The sequence below is a fragment of the Carassius gibelio genome, chromosome B6 (assembly GCF_023724105.1).
Source record: "Carassius gibelio isolate Cgi1373 ecotype wild population from Czech Republic chromosome B6, carGib1.2-hapl.c, whole genome shotgun sequence".
Classification (NCBI taxonomy): Eukaryota; Metazoa; Chordata; class Actinopteri; order Cypriniformes; family Cyprinidae; genus Carassius; species Carassius gibelio.
The window spans coordinates 3,000,227-3,018,671 of NC_068401.1; the positions used below are offsets into that span (position 1 = coordinate 3,000,227).

The 18,445-nt window shown below is 36.2% G+C and overlaps 4 protein-coding genes across 10 annotated transcripts in view; 3 read left to right on the forward strand and 1 right to left on the reverse strand.

Moving 5' to 3' along the window:
• The first annotated feature begins 156 nt into the window (after window positions 1-156).
• LOC127960097 (adenosine receptor A1) lies at window positions 157-4,833 on the forward strand. Its single transcript, XM_052559647.1, has 2 exons — window positions 157-856; window positions 2,700-4,833. Exons 1-2 carry the CDS (start codon window positions 471-473, stop codon window positions 3,325-3,327), a joined length of 1,014 nt encoding a protein of 337 aa, XP_052415607.1. The 5' UTR covers window positions 157-470; the 3' UTR covers window positions 3,328-4,833.
• A 1,600-nt stretch (window positions 4,834-6,433) lies between these two features.
• On the forward strand, window positions 6,434-9,093 carry LOC127960245 (protein SYS1 homolog). 3 transcript variants are annotated; one of them, XM_052559875.1, is made up of 4 exons: window positions 6,434-6,715; window positions 7,040-7,286; window positions 7,381-7,448; window positions 8,068-9,093. In XM_052559875.1, exons 2-4 carry the CDS (start codon window positions 7,125-7,127, stop codon window positions 8,306-8,308), a joined length of 471 nt encoding a protein of 156 aa, XP_052415835.1. In that variant the 5' UTR covers window positions 6,434-6,715; window positions 7,040-7,124; the 3' UTR covers window positions 8,309-9,093. The 3 variants fall into 3 exon arrangements, with proteins under 3 accessions (XP_052415835.1, XP_052415834.1, XP_052415833.1); XM_052559874.1 differs by having other exon boundaries at window positions 6,434-6,666; XM_052559873.1 differs by having other exon boundaries at window positions 6,435-6,611.
• Window positions 9,094-10,030: 937 nt separating this feature from the next.
• snrpc (small nuclear ribonucleoprotein polypeptide C) lies at window positions 10,031-13,615 on the forward strand. The gene is made up of 6 exons (XM_052559593.1): window positions 10,031-10,152; window positions 10,691-10,733; window positions 10,819-10,927; window positions 11,326-11,415; window positions 12,941-13,045; window positions 13,142-13,615. Exons 1-6 carry the CDS (start codon window positions 10,145-10,147, stop codon window positions 13,264-13,266), a joined length of 480 nt encoding a protein of 159 aa, XP_052415553.1. The 5' UTR covers window positions 10,031-10,144; the 3' UTR covers window positions 13,267-13,615.
• Window positions 13,616-13,788: 173 nt separating this feature from the next.
• anks1ab (ankyrin repeat and sterile alpha motif domain containing 1Ab) overlaps window positions 13,789-18,445 on the reverse strand; it is a 28,688-nt gene continuing 24,031 nt past the window's right edge. For 2 of the 5 annotated variants that reach the window (XM_052559583.1, XM_052559586.1), the window contains one exon: window positions 13,789-17,948. In XM_052559583.1, the coding sequence (XP_052415543.1) occupies window positions 17,829-17,948 (120 nt within the window). In that variant the 3' untranslated portion in view covers window positions 13,789-17,828. The remainder of the gene's footprint in view (window positions 17,949-18,445) is intronic. The other 3 variants (XM_052559585.1, XM_052559587.1, XM_052559584.1) reach the window with 2 other exon arrangements.

Sequence of the window (18,445 nt, forward strand, 5' to 3'; positions counted from 1 at the left end):
TTCCATTTAAATCAAATTACCATTCCGTATCCTGTTTTCCACCGATTCAAATCCGATTTAAATGAACTGGAATTTAAAAGTAGCACAAAGTGCCAATGGTGTTTTGAGGTTTGAGAAGTATGTAAACAGAGAGAAAGTGAGAGAGATACGGTGAGTGAGACGAGCAGTGGGCAAAGAAATAGTACTGCAGAGAATGAACCGCCCCTCCCTTCCCAGCCAGCAGAGCCTACGCAACAGGAGAAGAAGCAGGAGTTCGTCAAGATGAAGAGAACAAGACACACGGCCACTCAAAGTAACAACAGATCACATGGAGCTGCATTCTGAAGAAACTCTACGTGCTTTTAATGGCTTTAACTAATAAGTCAGGGCAGTTGCACTACTACCTGTGCCATAAATACTAAAACAAATTAAATGACATCACATACCAGCCTTTGAGGACATCACAAGACTCTTATAGAAGACCCAGTGCCATGGTGGAGGAGGAACCACTGCTACAGATAGTGAAGATGTCAACAGTAACTGAAAGTTTGGAGAAGGTGGACTTGATTTACATCTCCATCGAGAGCACTATCGCTCTGGTGTCAGTGCTTGGGAACGTGCTGGTGGTCCTGGTGGTTTACATGAATCAGGCTCTCAGAGACCCCACTTTCTGTTTTATTGTCTCTCTGGCACTGGCCGATATCGCAGTTGGAGTTCTTGTCATTCCGCTGGCAGTGGTCATCAGCTTGGGTCTCAACACACTGTTTTACACCTGCCTCTTCATCTCCTGCCTCCTCATCACCATCACCCAAAGCTCCATACTGTCCCTGCTGGCCATCGCCATCGACCGCTTCCTACGCGTCAAAATCCCCACCAGGTGAGTCTGAAACACTTAATAATGATGAAATATTTTCCTTGTTTACTTACATTTACGTTTAGTCATTTAGCAGATGCTTTTATCCAAAGCGACTCACAAATGAGGACAATAGAAGCAAAATCAACAAAAGAGCAATGATACACAAGTTGTGTAACAAGTTTCAGTTAGAATAATGCAGTATACATAGCAGGGTTTTTTATATATATAATGAATAAAAAAGGAATAAAGCAAGCTAGTATTAGAGGCCTTTTTTGGCTTTTTGTTAATTGTATAATAACTAAAAAGAAAACAGATAGATAGAATACAAAAAGAATATAGAAGATACCGTTTTTTTTTTTAATTTAAGAAAACAAGCAGTTGAAGGAATAGAGTGTAAAAGGGGCATGTCTTTTTACTTGCATGTCATGTGACCATTGCAAATGTGGTATTATATTATTGAAACATAAAAATTTAGATTGTGTGTAAATTTTTTGGGTATATTTTTGGGTCCTTCTTTAAAATAAACCACCATATTTAATTCACATTGAAAACATTTTACAGCTAACATATACAACATATAAATTGTAACAGGAAATGACTGTTAAAATGTAATGTTTGTTCACCAAACCATCAAATTAGAATAAATAAATATATATTCAAGTTGCATTTGTCATGTAGCTATTATGCTTTAATATTAATGCATGCTTTGTTTTAGCATATTTCTTGGCTAGACAGCAGGACAGCAATATATCTTTTGCTTTCTTTAATGCAAATCAATGGGCTAGTGTAATGCAAGGCTTTTAGCTAAATTAAACCTCCAGTGTCTGTCAAGGGGAATTATGTTCAATGGTCTGAAAGTATTTTGGCAGCATCCCTAACCACTCATTTGCTTGATGTTTGAAGGCATGTGACTTAAACTGCTTATGTAACACATTTGTGGCGAATGGTTTATTGAATATATTAAAATATATTAAAATACATAATTTATATCTTATAAATAAAGAGGTTTAGAAAATGTATTTGTACTGCCTAAGGCATGTGCAACTCATTGTCATTTTAAACTAAAATAAAATAAATCCTTTAATATTAATTTGGACAAAAAAAAAAATCTATTGGATGATAAAACGTTGGAAAAATATCCCACAGTCTAAATCTGGAAAGAGAATATCATAGAGATTTGTGAGCAGCTACCCATACACTTTTGCAACCACCTAGCAATGCAGTAAACCCATTTACAAGCCCTTAGCAAATACATACCAGCCACCAACATTTACATTACATTTAACATTTATGACCATTACCAACAAAGGGGACTAAAGGGAATCAAAGTCTTTAGATATACAAAGACAGAGATGCAATGCGCAATATGGTGGAAAAAGTCCCGTCTTCTAAATAAAAAAGTCAACCGGCAATTGATGAAGCTAGGAGATCCAGTTGTAATAGAAACAGTGAATGTTTTGAGGAATACACCATCCCATTCAGACATAGTAAAGAATTTAGCTGCTTAGGACTACAGTAGCCTACTTAAAAAAAGGGATAGGTCACCCAAAAATGACAGTTCTGTCATCATACATTCGCCCTCAAGTTGTTCCAAACCTCCATGAGTTTCTTTCTTCTGTTGAACACAAAAGAAGATATTTTGAAAAATGTTGGTAACCATTGAGTTCCATGGTATTTTTTCCAAACTATGGAAGTCATTTGCTACTGTCAACTGTTTGGGTGAACTAAGAAAATTGTGCTAATGTGCTAATGCATGATATTTCTAACATTAGTGTGCATTGTATAGAACACCTGCAATTTCATTTGTGGTTATGATTGTATTTAAAAAGTAATTTATGTCATTGCTTTTGCATTGTTTTGACAGGTACAACATCATTGTTACACAGAGGCGGGCGTGGGTAGCTGTGGGTTTGTGCTGGCTCATCTCGTTTCTGACTGGTTTAGTGCCGATGGCCGGCTGGCACCTCAGCCCACCCGGAAATGTCAGCACGACGCCCATCAAATGCCAATTCACCAAAGTCATGCGGATGGATTACATGGTCTACTTCAACTTCTTTGTTTGGGTGGTGGTGCCCCTGATCATCATGACCGGACTGTATGCAGAGATCTTTCGCGTGATCTGCCGCCAACTCAACCGTCGAGCCGAGGCCACCTGCGACTCGAGCAAATACTACCGCAAAGAGCTGAAACTTGCGAAGTCATTAGCACTAGTTCTGTTTCTGTTTGCACTTTGCTGGCTGCCACTGCATATTATGAACTGTGTTGTGTTTTATTGCCCGACATGCAACGTGCCCAAGAGTGCTGTTTACGTGGGTATCTTTATGTCACACGTCAACTCTGCACTCAACCCGCTGGTGTACGCTTTCCGCATCCAGCGCTTCCATGATACACTGATTCATATCATCCAGCGATTTGTGCTTTGTAAAACTACATCAGCCATCCTGAGCCAGCATAGTCCTGGACCGATCACAGAGAAAACCCAAGTTCAGTAGAGACTGAGACTAAGGGGGAATGAAAGTATTTAAATATACAATGATGGAGATGCAATGCACAATATGGCAGAATAATCCCGCCTACTACATAAAAGAGCCAATAGGCAATTAGTAAAGTCATTGCATCGCTGCAGCTGCTATTAGGAGCTCCAGTTGAAATAGAAACAGTTTTTTGAGAGATGCACTTAGGACTGTATATGTGCATTGGCTGGTTTAGCATGAATTTGTAACATTATTTGAGCTTAAGAGACACATTTATGGGACCGTTTATGTTAGATTTTGAGATTTCCACATTCAAGTTCTCTTTTCAGACTTGGTCTTGGGTGCCTGAAATAGCTGCCCAGAGGTGTTGCAAAAATGGAACAGACTTTTACACACTGTCTGGGATTGTTGCAACTGACTGGCTGAGAGAACTATGCGAATCAGGAAACAACACAAACATACCCAAAAGTAGTGCAGAAGATTCATGCAACAAATTTCTCCATTTTGCATTCTGGTTCTGCACTCTACATTGTGAAGGATGCAGCGAACTACGGCAATCTGGCATTACTGCAGTCCATGCACCCGAATCAGCTCTTTAAAATGCAGAAAGAGCACGTCTATACTGTGTGTCTGGAAATATGCCTAGTTATAATGCAATTTTCCATCATTTGATGAATTACTGCTGCCATGATGTCTCGAAAATATATACAAACATCACTTTTCCAGCATAAATGCGTCAAGAAAATAGCAGGTTTTGTGAACATTCAATAATAGGCTTTATTTGCATTGCAAGGAGTTCTGTTTGCACTGGACAGAATGACAATGACTAGAACTAAATATTCAAAGCGCAATGATACCACACCTGTTTAAGTTGGAATATGGTCAATATGATGTTTGTTGTTTTGTTTTGTTTTTGTGCTGAAATACTGAATGTAAAAGCAGTGTAACTGTATAGTGAATTTACTACTGTTAGATCAACTATGGATCGATACTATAGATCCTAAAACTCTGCAGCTCTCTTTTGAATGTAATACAAATATTTTGTAGCCTCATGTGGCTAAGAATGAGTAGTGGATGATTTGTTACACTTCTGAAATGCACACAAAGCAACTAGTTTACAGAGTAAAATGGGACAATTTAACAGAAATGAACAGAACCAATTTACCACCAATAAGCAGAACAAACCAATATTCGTTACAGTCATAATGCTTTAGGTTTCAATTTTCCACCTAAGAACAAAACAATCAATATTCCTTAGTAAGTTTTTCAGCTCATGGCTTGTATTTGGTTGCACACAAACTCATTCATGTTATGCATTACTACACCACAAGAAAACACTGGACATTGTTTAGTATAGACTGTGAGTGTAATTTCTTTAATTAAAAATCAATATCATGAAGTAAAGATTTTGCATTTATTAAAAATGCTGTATGTTATTTTGACTGAACCAAAGCATAAAATGCTATAAAACATTTGCAGCTATTTAAGAAACATGCTAAGTTCACATACTTGTTTCTCCAAGAAAAAAACAAAAACAAAACAATGCTACATCCAGTTATTCTACTTTGAAAATTTTTTTTTTGTGTCAGAATGTCTGTTTTTGTTTTGGTCTGTGTGACTCCACCCACTGTCAGTTTAACCAATAGTATTTGGACACACTTGCCAGACAGTGGAAAACACAGTGCAACAAATGAACTACATCAGAGATGGCAGATTCTACCCAACCTTAAAAGCCTCAAAATCTACCTAAAAATATGACCAGAGGATTAGTAAAATGTGGATTAATCAACTCGTAAGCTTACATCGCAAGACTCATCACCTTTCTTTGTTAATTGTGCTTGTTCCTCTTGTGTGTCCTCAATCTGGTCTGAGGAGGATGAAAACAGAAACAACATTTTGAATATGGACTGCTATACTAATTTAAACCACTAGCAACCACAAATATATACTCCACCTTTAATTAATAGAAATGTATAAATTCAAATACCTTTTTAAAAAGGCAGACAGTGAAGTCTTCAGGAGACCTGTTTGAAAATAATCATGACTGCAGAAATTACACACACAAATTAGTAAGCATCTACCTAGCAACAACCTGGTATCGGTAAAATCCACTAATGGTCAACCTCTATCAAGAATATCTTAAAGAGTACATAACCAGAGGTTAAAGTGGGCCGGAACGGTCCGGAACTGCATTGAACTTTAAACTGCATTTTTAGTTTTGTTGTGCTGCATTTTTAGTTTGTCTGAATTTTTCATAGTTTTTACTTGTATACTTTTAAGTTGCATTTATTTGTTTTGTTTTTTTGGTCAGTCTCAAACCATTATTTTATTTTTATTAAGATGTCTGCACAAGAGTTAACTAATCAGTGCAAAAAAACTTTGATGAAATTAAATGTCTTGCTTTGGTCTTCACTGGAAGTGTTCTGTTTGCTCTGCTAAACTATAATTACTAATAAAACAAAATAATATAATTACTAAAACTATATAAAATAAAATATATAGAAATGTGTTCGCAAAACAATAAAAAAAAAATAAACTAAAACTAACAAAACCATTGATGAAACTGAAATGGGTGCTCAAAGGAAGAGCTGCTGATCACACAGCCTGTCCACAAAGGAAAACCAGTGCAAATCAAGGCACAGTACCAGTCGATATGGGAGCAATTTTGAATGATGTGAGAATAGCCACAATATGTGGCAATATGCATTATGAAAGAAAGCCTTGGATTACGTTTCACAGACTATGAAATTATAAAATAAGTAAATTTCGACGATGAAATAAGGAGAAATCGAATAATAATAATAATAATAATAATAATAATAATAATAATAATAATAATAATAATAATACAATGTAATAATTTAATAATAATTTAATAATAATTTAATAATTTATCTATTATCTTGATATGCACTGTAAATCGCTTTGGATAAAAGCGTCTGCTAAATGCATAAAAGTATTTTTTTCAATTTATATTTAATATCAACTAATATAATAGTTTAAGTCAAGGTGCTACTAGCATACTTAAAATGTTATAAATTGACCAACTATTTCAATGGCATAGTAAGAGGCGGGATTATCTGTTTTGATGTGACCGATGACGTTGAAGTGTCGAAACTGCGGCGCGCGCGAGACACACGCACACGTGTGATGACGTCACGCTATCAAACGCGGCTCAAAGTGTCGCATCCGGTTGAAAAAAATATTATTAGCCTTAAGATAAAGCGTCACGTTTCTATAATCTCGTTCTGTCTGCGTCCTCACTGACCTCAGCATCACACCTAGGATATGTCTTAATAGGGGTTCGTGTTTTCACATCATTCGAATTCTCACAGACGGATGTCAACAAAGTCGCTGGTTAGCAATGTTTAGCTAGCGAATGCTAACAAATAGCCCGTTCGCAGTGGCATTTTACATTTATATTTTTGTGAACTTAAAATGACATACCGTTGACATTGTTTTAAATGTGTCTGTGTAACTATGTAATAACATAAGATAGCACGTTACCATTCTTGACTTTATAATGTGTGAATGCTAGCTAGTGCGTATTTGTCTAATATTACTGAATAGCTGTAAATTAGTTATTTTGTCTGTTGTATTGTGTTGTGTTGGTTTACGTAGTATATCTACGTTTTCGCGCTTGTTAAAAAATAATGGATATCTACCATGGTATTTACATGGACCGATAAACTAACTGAACCATGCACTATTATTATTTTGTCATTGTTAGGTTGAGACTCAAATCCCGGGGCCGCTGTTAATATTCCCATCGAGCCTGTTTTGGGACGTGTGTTGTCCCTCTCATCTTCTGTGAGATGGGCAGTCATTTCCGCAGCTATGTCTGGGATCCAGTCCTCATTATCTCCCAGATTATTCTCATGCAGTGCATCTTCTACAGCTTCTTGGGTCTGTGGTTGGCTGGTGTTGATGGTTTGGTCCATACCAGTAGATCACTCGACCAGATATTCAGTTATGAGGTAACTGTCCAAATAGGGTTCATCAAAAGGAAGATGAATGAGATTTGATGTTGTCAACCCAGAACTACAGCTAACTAGTTTACTTTCTGTCAAGGCTCTTGGCTTTTCAACAACACAAGGTCGCTTGTCTATGATGGCGTTCACTCTGAATTCTCTCACATGGTAAGTTGATATTAAAGGGTTAGTTCACCCAAAAATGAAAATGATGTGATTAATGACTCACCCTCATGTCATTCCAAACCTCCGTTCATCTTCGGAACACAGTTTAATATATTTTAGATTTAGTCCGAGAGCTAGTATACTGTATACAGTGTACTGTCCATGTCCAGAAAGGCACCCAATAATGAAGATAACATGTCAGCAGCGTCACTGCAGTCTCGTGAACGTGCTCACAACAGACCCGGAAGAGAAGACAATGCTGAATAAAGTCATATTTTTTGTTATGTTTAACCAAAATGTATTTTCGATGCTTGAAAAAATTCTAACTGACCCTCTGATGTCACATGGAATACTTTGATGATGTTTTTCTTACCTTTCTGGACATGGACAGTATACCGTACACACAGTTTCAATGGAGGGACTGAGAGCTCTCGGACTAAATCTAAAATATCTTAAACTGTCTCACGGTCTCACGGGTTTGGAACGACGTTAGGGTGAGTTATTAACTACATAATTTTCATTTTTTGGGTGAACTAACCCTTTAATACCATCCTATTCCAAGCATTTATCTCACTTTTATCTGCCATGTGAAGTCATTCTTCGCTCCGTGTATCTTTTTCAGCGCTATTGGCCTGTGGTTTTTCATCCGACGGGGAAAGCAGTGTCTGGACTTCACCGTGACGGTGCATTTCTTTCACGTGATTGGCTGCTGGATCTATAACGCCCATCTCACAGCCGCCCTGTCATGGTGGTTGGTTAATGTGGCCTGCATGGCCCTCATGGCGGTCATCGGAGAGTACTTGTGCATGCGGACAGAGCTCAGAGCCATCCCTGTCAACACGACACCCAAATCCAACCTATGAGGACTGTTTAGAAACAGATGTGCCACAGCTGGTGTGTACGAGGTTGCACATCGGCAGGACTGGCATGTTGACAGAAGCTGCTGTGGTCTTCTGAGAGATTGAGCAGAAGTGACTTGGATGTTATGTGATGTTTTGCTCATGTCACCGTATGTAATCCGGATGATGTTGAGATGGTCCACATTAGTTTCATGCTGCATCACATGATAATCCTGCAACTTCCCTCAATCAGCATTATGATGGCATTCGCATCATTTCAAAATTACTATTGTAATTTTTCTTATTTAGGACCAACATTTTATCATTCATGGATGGCTACTGAAAATATGTAAGTCATGGTCTGTTTTAAAAGCACAGAAAGCATCTTGTGTAAATTTTAATCTAAATAAAATGCTATGTATTTCTCAATATTTGGATAATGGTTCCTGTTGCTTTGGAAAGAAATACGATATTAAGCGGTTTTCCTGTTTTATCAAGTGATCCTTTAACAAATACCAAGGGCAGAATTTCATTGACCTTCAATGTAGTTTATTAAACAAGTTTCAGTGAACATGAAATCAAAACTGAACTGAACACTTTTTTGATTCATGTTCTTGTTGAGCATGTTATTCCAGAAGTGAACAATTACTGGCTACTAAGGTTATTTTTTTGCCATTGAATATCCTATTTCTCTCCGATATCTTACATTAAAGAAATAAAATGGGTTGCTAATAATGTCATGTTTACTCTAATATATGCATTCTATTTTGACACACGTGCCCATTAAATACGATCAGTATCTCTTTCAAGATTGGTTTAGAATGACTATTTGAGTGTTATACTGTTTGAACCTAAAGTTCTTTGTGAAGATATGAGGTAAATGAAATAATCTAGATTTTTCACTTATTCTGCAATAAATCTGAAACCGCAATATCAAATGTATGATCTCAGTTTGTCAGAACAGAAGTGTGAGTTTAGGCTTATTAAAAAGTGTAATCTTTCTATTAACCTTACAACATCCTGTTTCTCAAACACTTTTAGACCGCATAATACTGACTACTAAAAAATATTATTTAAAGGCCTCATATTAACTTTCATGCTTCTGGCTCAAATTTTAAGATAGTAAAACTGCAAAAGGTGTTGCAACCTGTTTGACATTGTGCTATCTTGCAGGCCCTTTATTAAAAGCAATGGTTTTGCTTTTGGTGTGACTGTAGCTTTGAATGACCGATCAACATGAAACATTAAAGTTTAAAGCTGAGCCGTTTCAATATCTGTACAGTTAAACTTCTCATGGCAGCTGCATGGTTTCTCACACATATTGTGGCTTAAAGCATTGCTTGGAGATGTTACTTTCTCAAATGATTTGTCAGAATAAAACTATATTCTGCAAAGTGACTTTTTTTGTTGTTTTAATAATTATTATTTATTCTCAAAAGCTAGACAAAGGTTTTTTTTTTGCTACTAAAATGTAAGGCTTTTAGGATCAAAATGAACTAATGTATTTTTCATTATTGTTGAGTGATTCTGATTTATAAACAAATATTAATAATATTAAGGTCAGAGCTCTTTATGGTCATTGTTATAGGTATGATAATATACTCCAGGAGTTATTGCATTTAAATATGTTAGAGGATTTGTGCGGAAAACTGTCAACATAATAAATGAACACAAATGTATTTAGATTTTGTGGTCAAATGTGACCAGATACATGTTGTGGTAAACGGAGACAGGTTCCCTCCTAGACACAGAGTGGCGCCAGTGCGTGCGCGTGCTCGCTCCAAACCCAAACAAAGACGTAAAAGGATTCTCAGATTCTACTTCCGGTGATTTTCACCCCGCGCTGTCTCGCTTGTGAAGATGCCGAAGTGAGTCTTTCTTTATGTTTATTTTATACTATTAAACGATATATATTAAAACAGACCAACCGGTTTTAGTCGCGGAGGGTTAATTAATCTATCTGTTATACCTTAAGGCATTTTAGAAAACCACATTGCGAATAAACCGCGGTTCTCAGACAAGATCTAGTAGCTCTTCAAGCTAATCCAGCATTTTAATGATTTAGAAAGTGTTTTAATTTAGTGCATTAGTCATTATATCAATATGCAGCGTTATATTTATATATCACTTCTTTAAATGCCATTTTTGTGCTGCATGAATCAGTTTTTAATAGTAAAAGTTGTGCGAGAATGACAAAAACAAAATAGTAGCATGTAAATACAGTGTCATGGTCATACTGTAATATTCATATGAAATTAGTAATTACTTAAAGAAGACTATAAGTCTAAATGATGGTATTCTGTTAGGTTTTTATAGTGACAGTCCTTTACTATGGTATTATAATGCTTTACTGTAGCACCTCCAAGGCATTTGTAATCAAGGGTGGGATGTTTTTGTCTCTTTCAGGTTTTATTGTGATTATTGTGACACATACTTGACACACGATTCGGTAAGAATACCAGTTTATCTAGAACCTGATGGTAATCTGACCTGTTTAACATGACATTAATTATTTGTATGTTTAATCTCTGCAGCCATCAGTCAGAAAAACACACTGCAGCGGACGAAAACATAAAGAAAATGTGAAAGATTATTATCAGAAATGGATGGAGGAGCAGGCTCAGAATCTCATCGACAAAACAAGTGAGTGAACAAACGTGCTCTTCCAAGGTTTATATTTGTGACCTTCATAATTTTCTTCAGTCTTTTATATAGATATTTAGATATACTAAGAGTTCTAGCTTTTTACAATTTAAACTGACTCTCGCAATTCTGAGAAAGTCAAAAATTGAGAGATGTGAACTTGCAGTTTTGAGGGGAAAAGTCTGTATTCTGAGTATTTCTTGCAGTTTTGATCTTTACATTAAAATTGCATGAAAAAAAAGTCAGGCTTCTAAAGAAAATTTTATTTTGTGGAAGAAACACGCTTCCATAGATCTATACGTAAAATGCATACTTGATATAAACTATTTTGACTGATTTCTTGATCTTTTATAAAAGATGAGTGTTCCAGTCTAAAAGTCATTTTTGCCTTGTTTCAGCGGCTGCTTTCCAGCAGGGTAAAATCCCCCCCACCCCGTTCCCAGGAGCCCCTCCACCTGGCGGATCTCTGCTGCCGCATCCAAATATTAGTACGTTTCAAAGTTCTGAAATGGTCACTTCCTTTCATGGAAGCTACAAAGCATATAAACAATTTCTGAGTCAACTTTATGCTTTTTTTATGGCGAGACTACAGGCAAAAGCATTGTTTCATGCTTTGGTCTTTTGAGATTTTGAGCTATTTTTCTTCCATAACTATGAAAGCATATGGGTGGCAAACTTCATTTTGAAATGTGAAATGCTGAATGACAATGCAATATGTAAAATGGCAATGCATTTCTCTATTTGAATTTACATTTTCTCATCTAGTTTAGTGCAAAATGAAAAATCAATTATATAATTAAAATTTGTCATTTCCTACACTAGTTTTAATATGTAAATTAAAAACATTTTAATGCTTTGAAAGTTGCAAAATTAAAATGAAATTGTATTATACAAATTGATTAGATGTTAAACATGTCTAAGCAAAAACTGTAGCAAAATTATAATTTAAATGTCATTTTTCCTAAATGCATTTAGACTAATGGACACATGGGATTGCATTTTCAACATTTTCTTTTCAATTTATTAATTATTTAAATGTATTTTATTTTTTCTTAAATTTTGCTACCCTTTTGCTGCACCTTCGTCTCAGAGTGCATTTTGAAATTCACACTGCAATTATCACGCATTTAGGAAAAATGGCATTTTAATGATAATTTTACTACAGTTTTTGCTTGGACGTGTTAAACATATCTAATCAATTTGGATAATACAATTTCATTTTAATTGTGCAACTATTATAACTAATATGTATTTTAATTGACATTAAAACTAGAGAATAAAATGGCAAATGTAAGTTCTATGATTGAAATTTTATTTAGATTTTGCACTAAATGTTGCACAATATTTTTGTATAGGAAAACTTACATTTACATACAGAATACATTGCCATTTTACATATTACATATAAAATTAATTTTGCTACCCATATACTTCTATACATAACATCTCTTTGAAACTAGTGGAAAGAAAACTTCCAAAATTCACTTTTTCCAGTTTTCTATTTGTTTCTGTAGTTTTAAATGATGCTTTTCTCAAAATGCAGATTTATTCATATCTGCATTAAGTTTTTTAAACTGAGGGGTTTGTTCAATTATCATACATCTGATTTATATAACATTTATTCTTAAAAACATGCAGATTTTTCTGTCCTTTGACAGTATTTTCAGATTTTTGTGGTAATAATAAATATCCTTATTCAGAACAAAATGAAACAAGAATTTCGAACCTGACCTCATTTTGGTGTTTAGATTTCTCATCTTGAAATGAATTAACATTTATTGAATTAAGTGATGCTTTGTTTGCATATTTGGACATTATAGTTTTCAAAAGTTTCTGAATGTTCTGACATTAATCATTTCGGGAAGAATGATGTGAATGCCACATAAAATTTTCTAATTTAAGTATTGCCAGTCAGTCATTGAGAAACCAATAAATAGAGATTTTACTTTGATTTGATTCCATTATATTGTTAACATATAATTTACAAGAAATAACTTGTCTTTTCTTCTGCAGGTGGACCTCCGAGACCGGGCATGTTACCAGCTCCACCCATGGGTGGTCCTCCTATGATCCCCATGATGGGTCCTCCTCCTCACGGCATGATGCCTGGAGGACCAGGTAAGACGGTTTATCTATAAAAATAACTGTTAATGTGAAAGATTTTCATTAATTGCAATCTAAATTGACTATCACATTCATCCGGCTCTCTTTCAGGTCCAGGTATGCGGCCACCAATGGGTGGACCTATGCAAATGATGCCCGGGCCACACATGATGCGACCTCCCGCTCGGCCAATGATGCCAGCCATTAGACCCGGTATGGTGCGACCCGATCGATAAAGCTACGATACCACGTTTATTATCCTGATATCCACAGAAGACTCGGCCTAATATCTACACTGGTTTTACAGTCGATCTAAGAGTTAATTGCTCATTTGTGTTTTATGATGACTATTGTCTGCAGTTCAGAAAACGTTGGTTCGCTCGAGTGACTCGGATTACCACAGATTCCTGTAAAATTTAATGAACTTTCAATTGGCTTTGATTTCATATTTACGACAGACCAGAGGGTGTTGTGTAAGATGTGCATTTATTACGTTGATGGATGTTTTGGTTATTTACAGTTAGGATGATTTTCAGCCTTTTTTTTTTATCTATTATAAGAAAATAAAATTTTAAAACATGCAAATCTGTTATGTTTTGATTTGGTCTGCTTGTGTAAAATTTAAATAGAAACACAGTAAAAATGCATCTTGATCACTCGAGTAATATAATGAAAGCAATAACAAAGCCAGCTGCTGGTGTAATTCATAGATTATGCTAAAGTGAAATAAAATGCAATTCAAAGACAAAAACAGAGCAAAAAGTCTATTGAATTTATTAGTTCAATGGCATTGAGATAGTGATTGTTCCTTAAGTAAATGGAATGAACATACAGAATAGTATGAACATTCAGGACAAAAAGTACATTTATTAGACATCTTTTAATTGTAGTTACTTTACCTTCTACATAGGCCAACAGTGGTATTTTATCTTGTGTTGTCAAGTGCAAGCAATCTGCCCTGATCTTAGTGTGTTTCTGACATCCTCATACTCTTCCCAACCCAGAAAAAGAGGATACTAACATAATTGGTGTTAAATCGTTTGTCAATATTCGCTCAAATTATGTGAAGTTCAAAAGAAATTCAAGTGAATTCAAAGAGAAAGCGAGGGACAAGTGTTGCCTGAGGGGTTTGCATTTTTTCCTTTTTTCTGTAAATCTTTTTCTTCCACTGTAGCATATATGTGCCCATTTTCTTTTCCATTAAATTAAGGAACCTGCTAACCATAAAAAGAAAATAAAACACTCATTGTGATGCTAGACAGCTTTGTGATAGGTGGCCATAAAGTGACATTTAATTCGGCTCTTAGTTTTCATATGGCAAATCAATAGCCTAAGTATGCTACATCTTTGCTATTTCACAGTAAGATCATTGCATCAACCACTGATTTGATTTCAATTTAGCTGGATTCTTCACATACAGGTAAAAATATTTTTGCTGATTTACATGAAAGTACTTAATCTCAACCGTAACGTTTCCATCTCCGATTCACAACTGAACCCAATTTTGTTTTAAATGCCACAAATCTTCAACAAGCAGTTCAACAATGTACAGAGTCCAAAAAGATCAAAACTCTTGTTTTGCATAATAATTTTTTTTTAGGTATAATCTGCCAATGTCGCACACAAAGTCCTTCTCCATATGAAAATAAACCACAGTTTAAGAGGAAACATTGAACACTAAAATGTTCACACAGTGCTCAGGAAAGAGAAGTCCAGTTTTCCAGAGATTACTCAAATGTTCTGCTTGCTTTTTAAAGACATAAATGTGTGAATCTCATGAAAAACTTGAGAAATGTTCACCTTTCACCCCAAAACTAAATGAGAAGCAAATAAACCCTATTTTTAGGACCATGCATTGACCCATTTGTCATGACAATTAAGCAAATTACAGGTCAAAATCTTTATGATCATATTGAGAAAAGATAACATAGTACAATTGTAAGTGTACATCTTAGTTGTAATGCATAATTATTGTGCAAACATGTGTTTAGATAATAATGTCATCTACACAGTCCTGAAAACAGGATGCATTGGCAAAAACTCTTATTTTGGTTTTGGGGTGAAATATGACATTGCTTTGTGAGATTCAGTCAAACTGAATATCATGCTGATTCATATTTTATTATATGATTTGTTACCTCCATTTCCACATCACCAGCAAATCAGTTTATCGGCTGAGTCCTTATTCAAGTTTATTTTTGCAATAGGAACAACTTTGGACAGTCTGTTTGGTACAGCCATTAAGTGCTAATTATGTATTTCTCTTTCTCTCTCTCGCATACTCACTCAATTTCTTCCTCATTTGGACTCACACATAAAGTTTCACCTGAGTCCCCTTCAATTCACACCTTGGTGTCCGGAAACTTGAAAGGTGGAGTCAGCTACACAAGGAAAAATATATTGGAATTCAGAAATGGGAATGCGCTTAAATCCCAATCAAGTTGTCAGAGCCCAGACAGGACTGCTAATTAAATCTGAAATATAAAAAATGTGACAGCATTTCAAAAATACACAAAGCTCACGTTACAGGATGTGATTGCATGAGTGAAATGGATCTTGAGCTAGCCTCTTTGGCAATTTTGAGTTAGGAAATGAGACAAAACAACGGCAAACGATGGTTGTTAATGAGTGAGGATGATTGTGATGTCTGGAAGTTGAGGATGTGCAACACAGTCACAAAGAAATTACCACAACTTTAACAGATTAAGTTACTCAATAAAACCGGACATGAGAGACAGAGTGCAGTTCAGAAGTGAATAACAGCCAGAATCAAACTAAAGTGAACAGTCCTTTCCACACACACACAAAAACAGCCACGTTCACACTGCAATGTTTTGGAAACACAACATCACATAAGAAATGAATCACCTGAATTATCATTCAGTATGTGTACGAGTCTTTCGTAAACCCTAAATGGCTGGATGTTATTTAGCGACCGTTGCGCTATAGAGACTACGTTTATAAACAACAGACATTGATGCCATTATTTTTGACGCAGATTTAATAAAATGCAACGGTCGCTACTTAAAGGGACATTTCACCATAAAATTAAGCATGTCATCATTTTTTTTGCTGATAATACATATTTTAAAGAATATTGGTAATCAAACCATTGGTAACCAACAGTTGACGGTAGCCATTGACATACATACTATTGTTTTTTTTTCATACCATGGAAGTCGTTGGCTTTTGGCAACTTGTCTGGTTCCCAACTTTATTCATAAAATCTTTTATGTCTGACATAAGAAAGAAAAGCAAACAGGTTTGGAACAACTTAAGGGTGAGAAAATGGTTTTTAAATTTAAATTTTCACTCTTCTTTTAAATGTCCCATGCATTAATTTGGTTTCAAAATGCTGTTGTTACTTCTTTAAGTGAGGGGTAAATTCATATTTAACGGCAGTGTGAACATGGCACAAGAAACAAGACAAAACATAAACCATCAAGAATGTAAAATCGCAGATTTCTAGCATCTAATACATTGTTTTCTTTCTTCTGTTTTTTTTTTTTTTTTGGGTGAATAAACAAAGTGGTGCAAACTTACAGTGGTTTTCCAAACGTTCAGTACATGTCACAATATGCATAAGGCAGTTTGGAGCTTTTTCTCTCTCTCTCTCTCTTTAGCCTTTGTGTTTTTTCTTTTCTTGGCTTCATTATCTTCTCCCTAAAGATAATTGTCACCGTGGGAATTATTTTGCAATTCAAAATAGTTACATTTACTATTATTATGTCTACGAAAATATTCTGTCTCATTTTTCTGCAAATGACTTTTTAGTGGGAGTCTCAGAGGGAACTAATTTCACACAACAAATCATCAATCACAAAATGAACATAGAGGATATACACACACGTATTATGTGATGTTAACCATGTAAAGTTACAAATATAGAACTTTACGAAACAAAATGGTTTCCCTTATTGGATAAAAAAAAGTCAATTAAATTCCAACCAGAAAACAGAACAGGAATGTTGTCTTGGTTATTCCACTTTCTTGGGGCTGTATTCTACTCTTCCCAGTTAAACTGTATTGCATTTCAAATCCAAACCTCTAAACACTCTCTAAACAGGCATAGTCTTTCTTCCGAGGGCCTCAGAGCTGCAGATGCCTGGTAAGACAAAAGGAAGCACTGGATGTGAATCGAGATTACAGACCCAACTCTTTTGAAAAACTGAAGAACTGCAGGGGGTGGGGGGGGGGGGGACGTGGGTCCAACTACAGGGAAAAAAAGTGATCTAGTGCTACAAGGTTCGAGGAGCGCTGATGGGAAGATTAGTTATGTTGCATTCATGACCGTGAATGTACGTAAACTTGAAAAACAGTACTAGTATTGCTGTTGCAGTCAGAGAGCTCGTTGGGCTACTAATTTCTAATAATGTTCCGCCAACATGTCCGTCCGGATGAGGAGATGTACAAATGCTACAAGTGTCAAGTTTGGAGGTTTTGTGATAGAGAACCCTCTGACACGAGGGACCGAACCGTAAACATTCAGCATAATGTATAAAATAGGGAAGCTTTCAAGAGGCGATTTCGGACCAGAGTTTGAAGAGGCTGGTTATACGGCAAATCCAAGGATTCCAGAAAGCGCTCATTGGTCAAGACGACAAAAAAGGAAGGTGGAGGTGTACGGCTCTCCGAGAGGGCAATGCAGGCAAGGGCCGGGGTCGGGACTGGAGTGGGAAGTAGTCTTGCCCTGAGGAAGGCTACAAATCACAGTGAGAAGGCACGGGGCACTCGAGTTTATGGGGCGTGGGGTTGATATGGGGCAGCAGGCGGGATTGGACAAGGGCCGTGCCCTGCTTCAAAATATGGTGGTCTCATACTTGGTGCTACTCGAAGGCCTGGAGGACTCCCTCGGTTCGTAGAGCCAACTGGTGCTGCCCAGGGACTGCAGGTCCATTTCTGGCTCCAGAGGGTCGATCTGCCGGAGAAGTAGGAGCGAGGAGTGAGACTGAAGGAGAGAATGGCAGCCAACGGAAACCCACATTTCACAAAAGTGAGGAGATGGCCGTTGGGGATGAACACCACGTAGGAGAAATCACCGTAGATATAGACAACAACACTGATATCTGGACCTGATGCAGGTTTGAGTGTTTATACACAAACAGATGCTCCTTCTAGCTGCTAGTTAACAGACAAACGTTCTTGCAAATGGATTCTTAAATTCAATTTGCACACAATCTTCATCTTGAAATCATTAGTGTAGTGTCTCTTAAGAAGGTCGCCTGATACTGTCATTTTAAGTTGTTTTCAAAAAAGTGAGGATTTTGAGTTTGATAAAGTGTAAATGTAAGATAGCTGTCTCCAATGTTGCTGACGCAACATTTTAAGTATTGCTTAAAACGCAATACTTTGTTTTTGAAAAGTCCTCTCAATGACAATGTTAGGCGACACAAACTGTTCATTCCACTTTTCCTG

Bases quoted from the DNA above. Each gene is read 5' to 3' on its own strand.
- snrpc (XM_052559593.1), top strand. The intron at 10,734-10,818 runs GTAAGAATACCA...TAATCTCTGCAG, and splicing joins CATACTTGACACACGATTCG to CCATCAGTCAGAAAAACACA. The intron at 13,046-13,141 runs GTAAGACGGTTT...GCTCTCTTTCAG, and splicing joins CATGATGCCTGGAGGACCAG to GTCCAGGTATGCGGCCACCA.
- LOC127960245 (XM_052559875.1), top strand. From the start codon at position 7,125: ATGGGCAGTCATTTCCGCAGCTATGTCTGGGATCCAGTCCTCATTATC. The intron at 7,287-7,380 runs GTAACTGTCCAA...CTTTCTGTCAAG, and splicing joins ACCAGATATTCAGTTATGAG to GCTCTTGGCTTTTCAACAAC. The intron at 7,449-8,067 runs GTAAGTTGATAT...TATCTTTTTCAG, and splicing joins ACTCTGAATTCTCTCACATG to CGCTATTGGCCTGTGGTTTT.
- LOC127960097 (XM_052559647.1), top strand. From the start codon at position 471: ATGGTGGAGGAGGAACCACTGCTACAGATAGTGAAGATGTCAACAGTA. The intron at 857-2,699 runs GTGAGTCTGAAA...TTGTTTTGACAG, and splicing joins CGCGTCAAAATCCCCACCAG to GTACAACATCATTGTTACAC.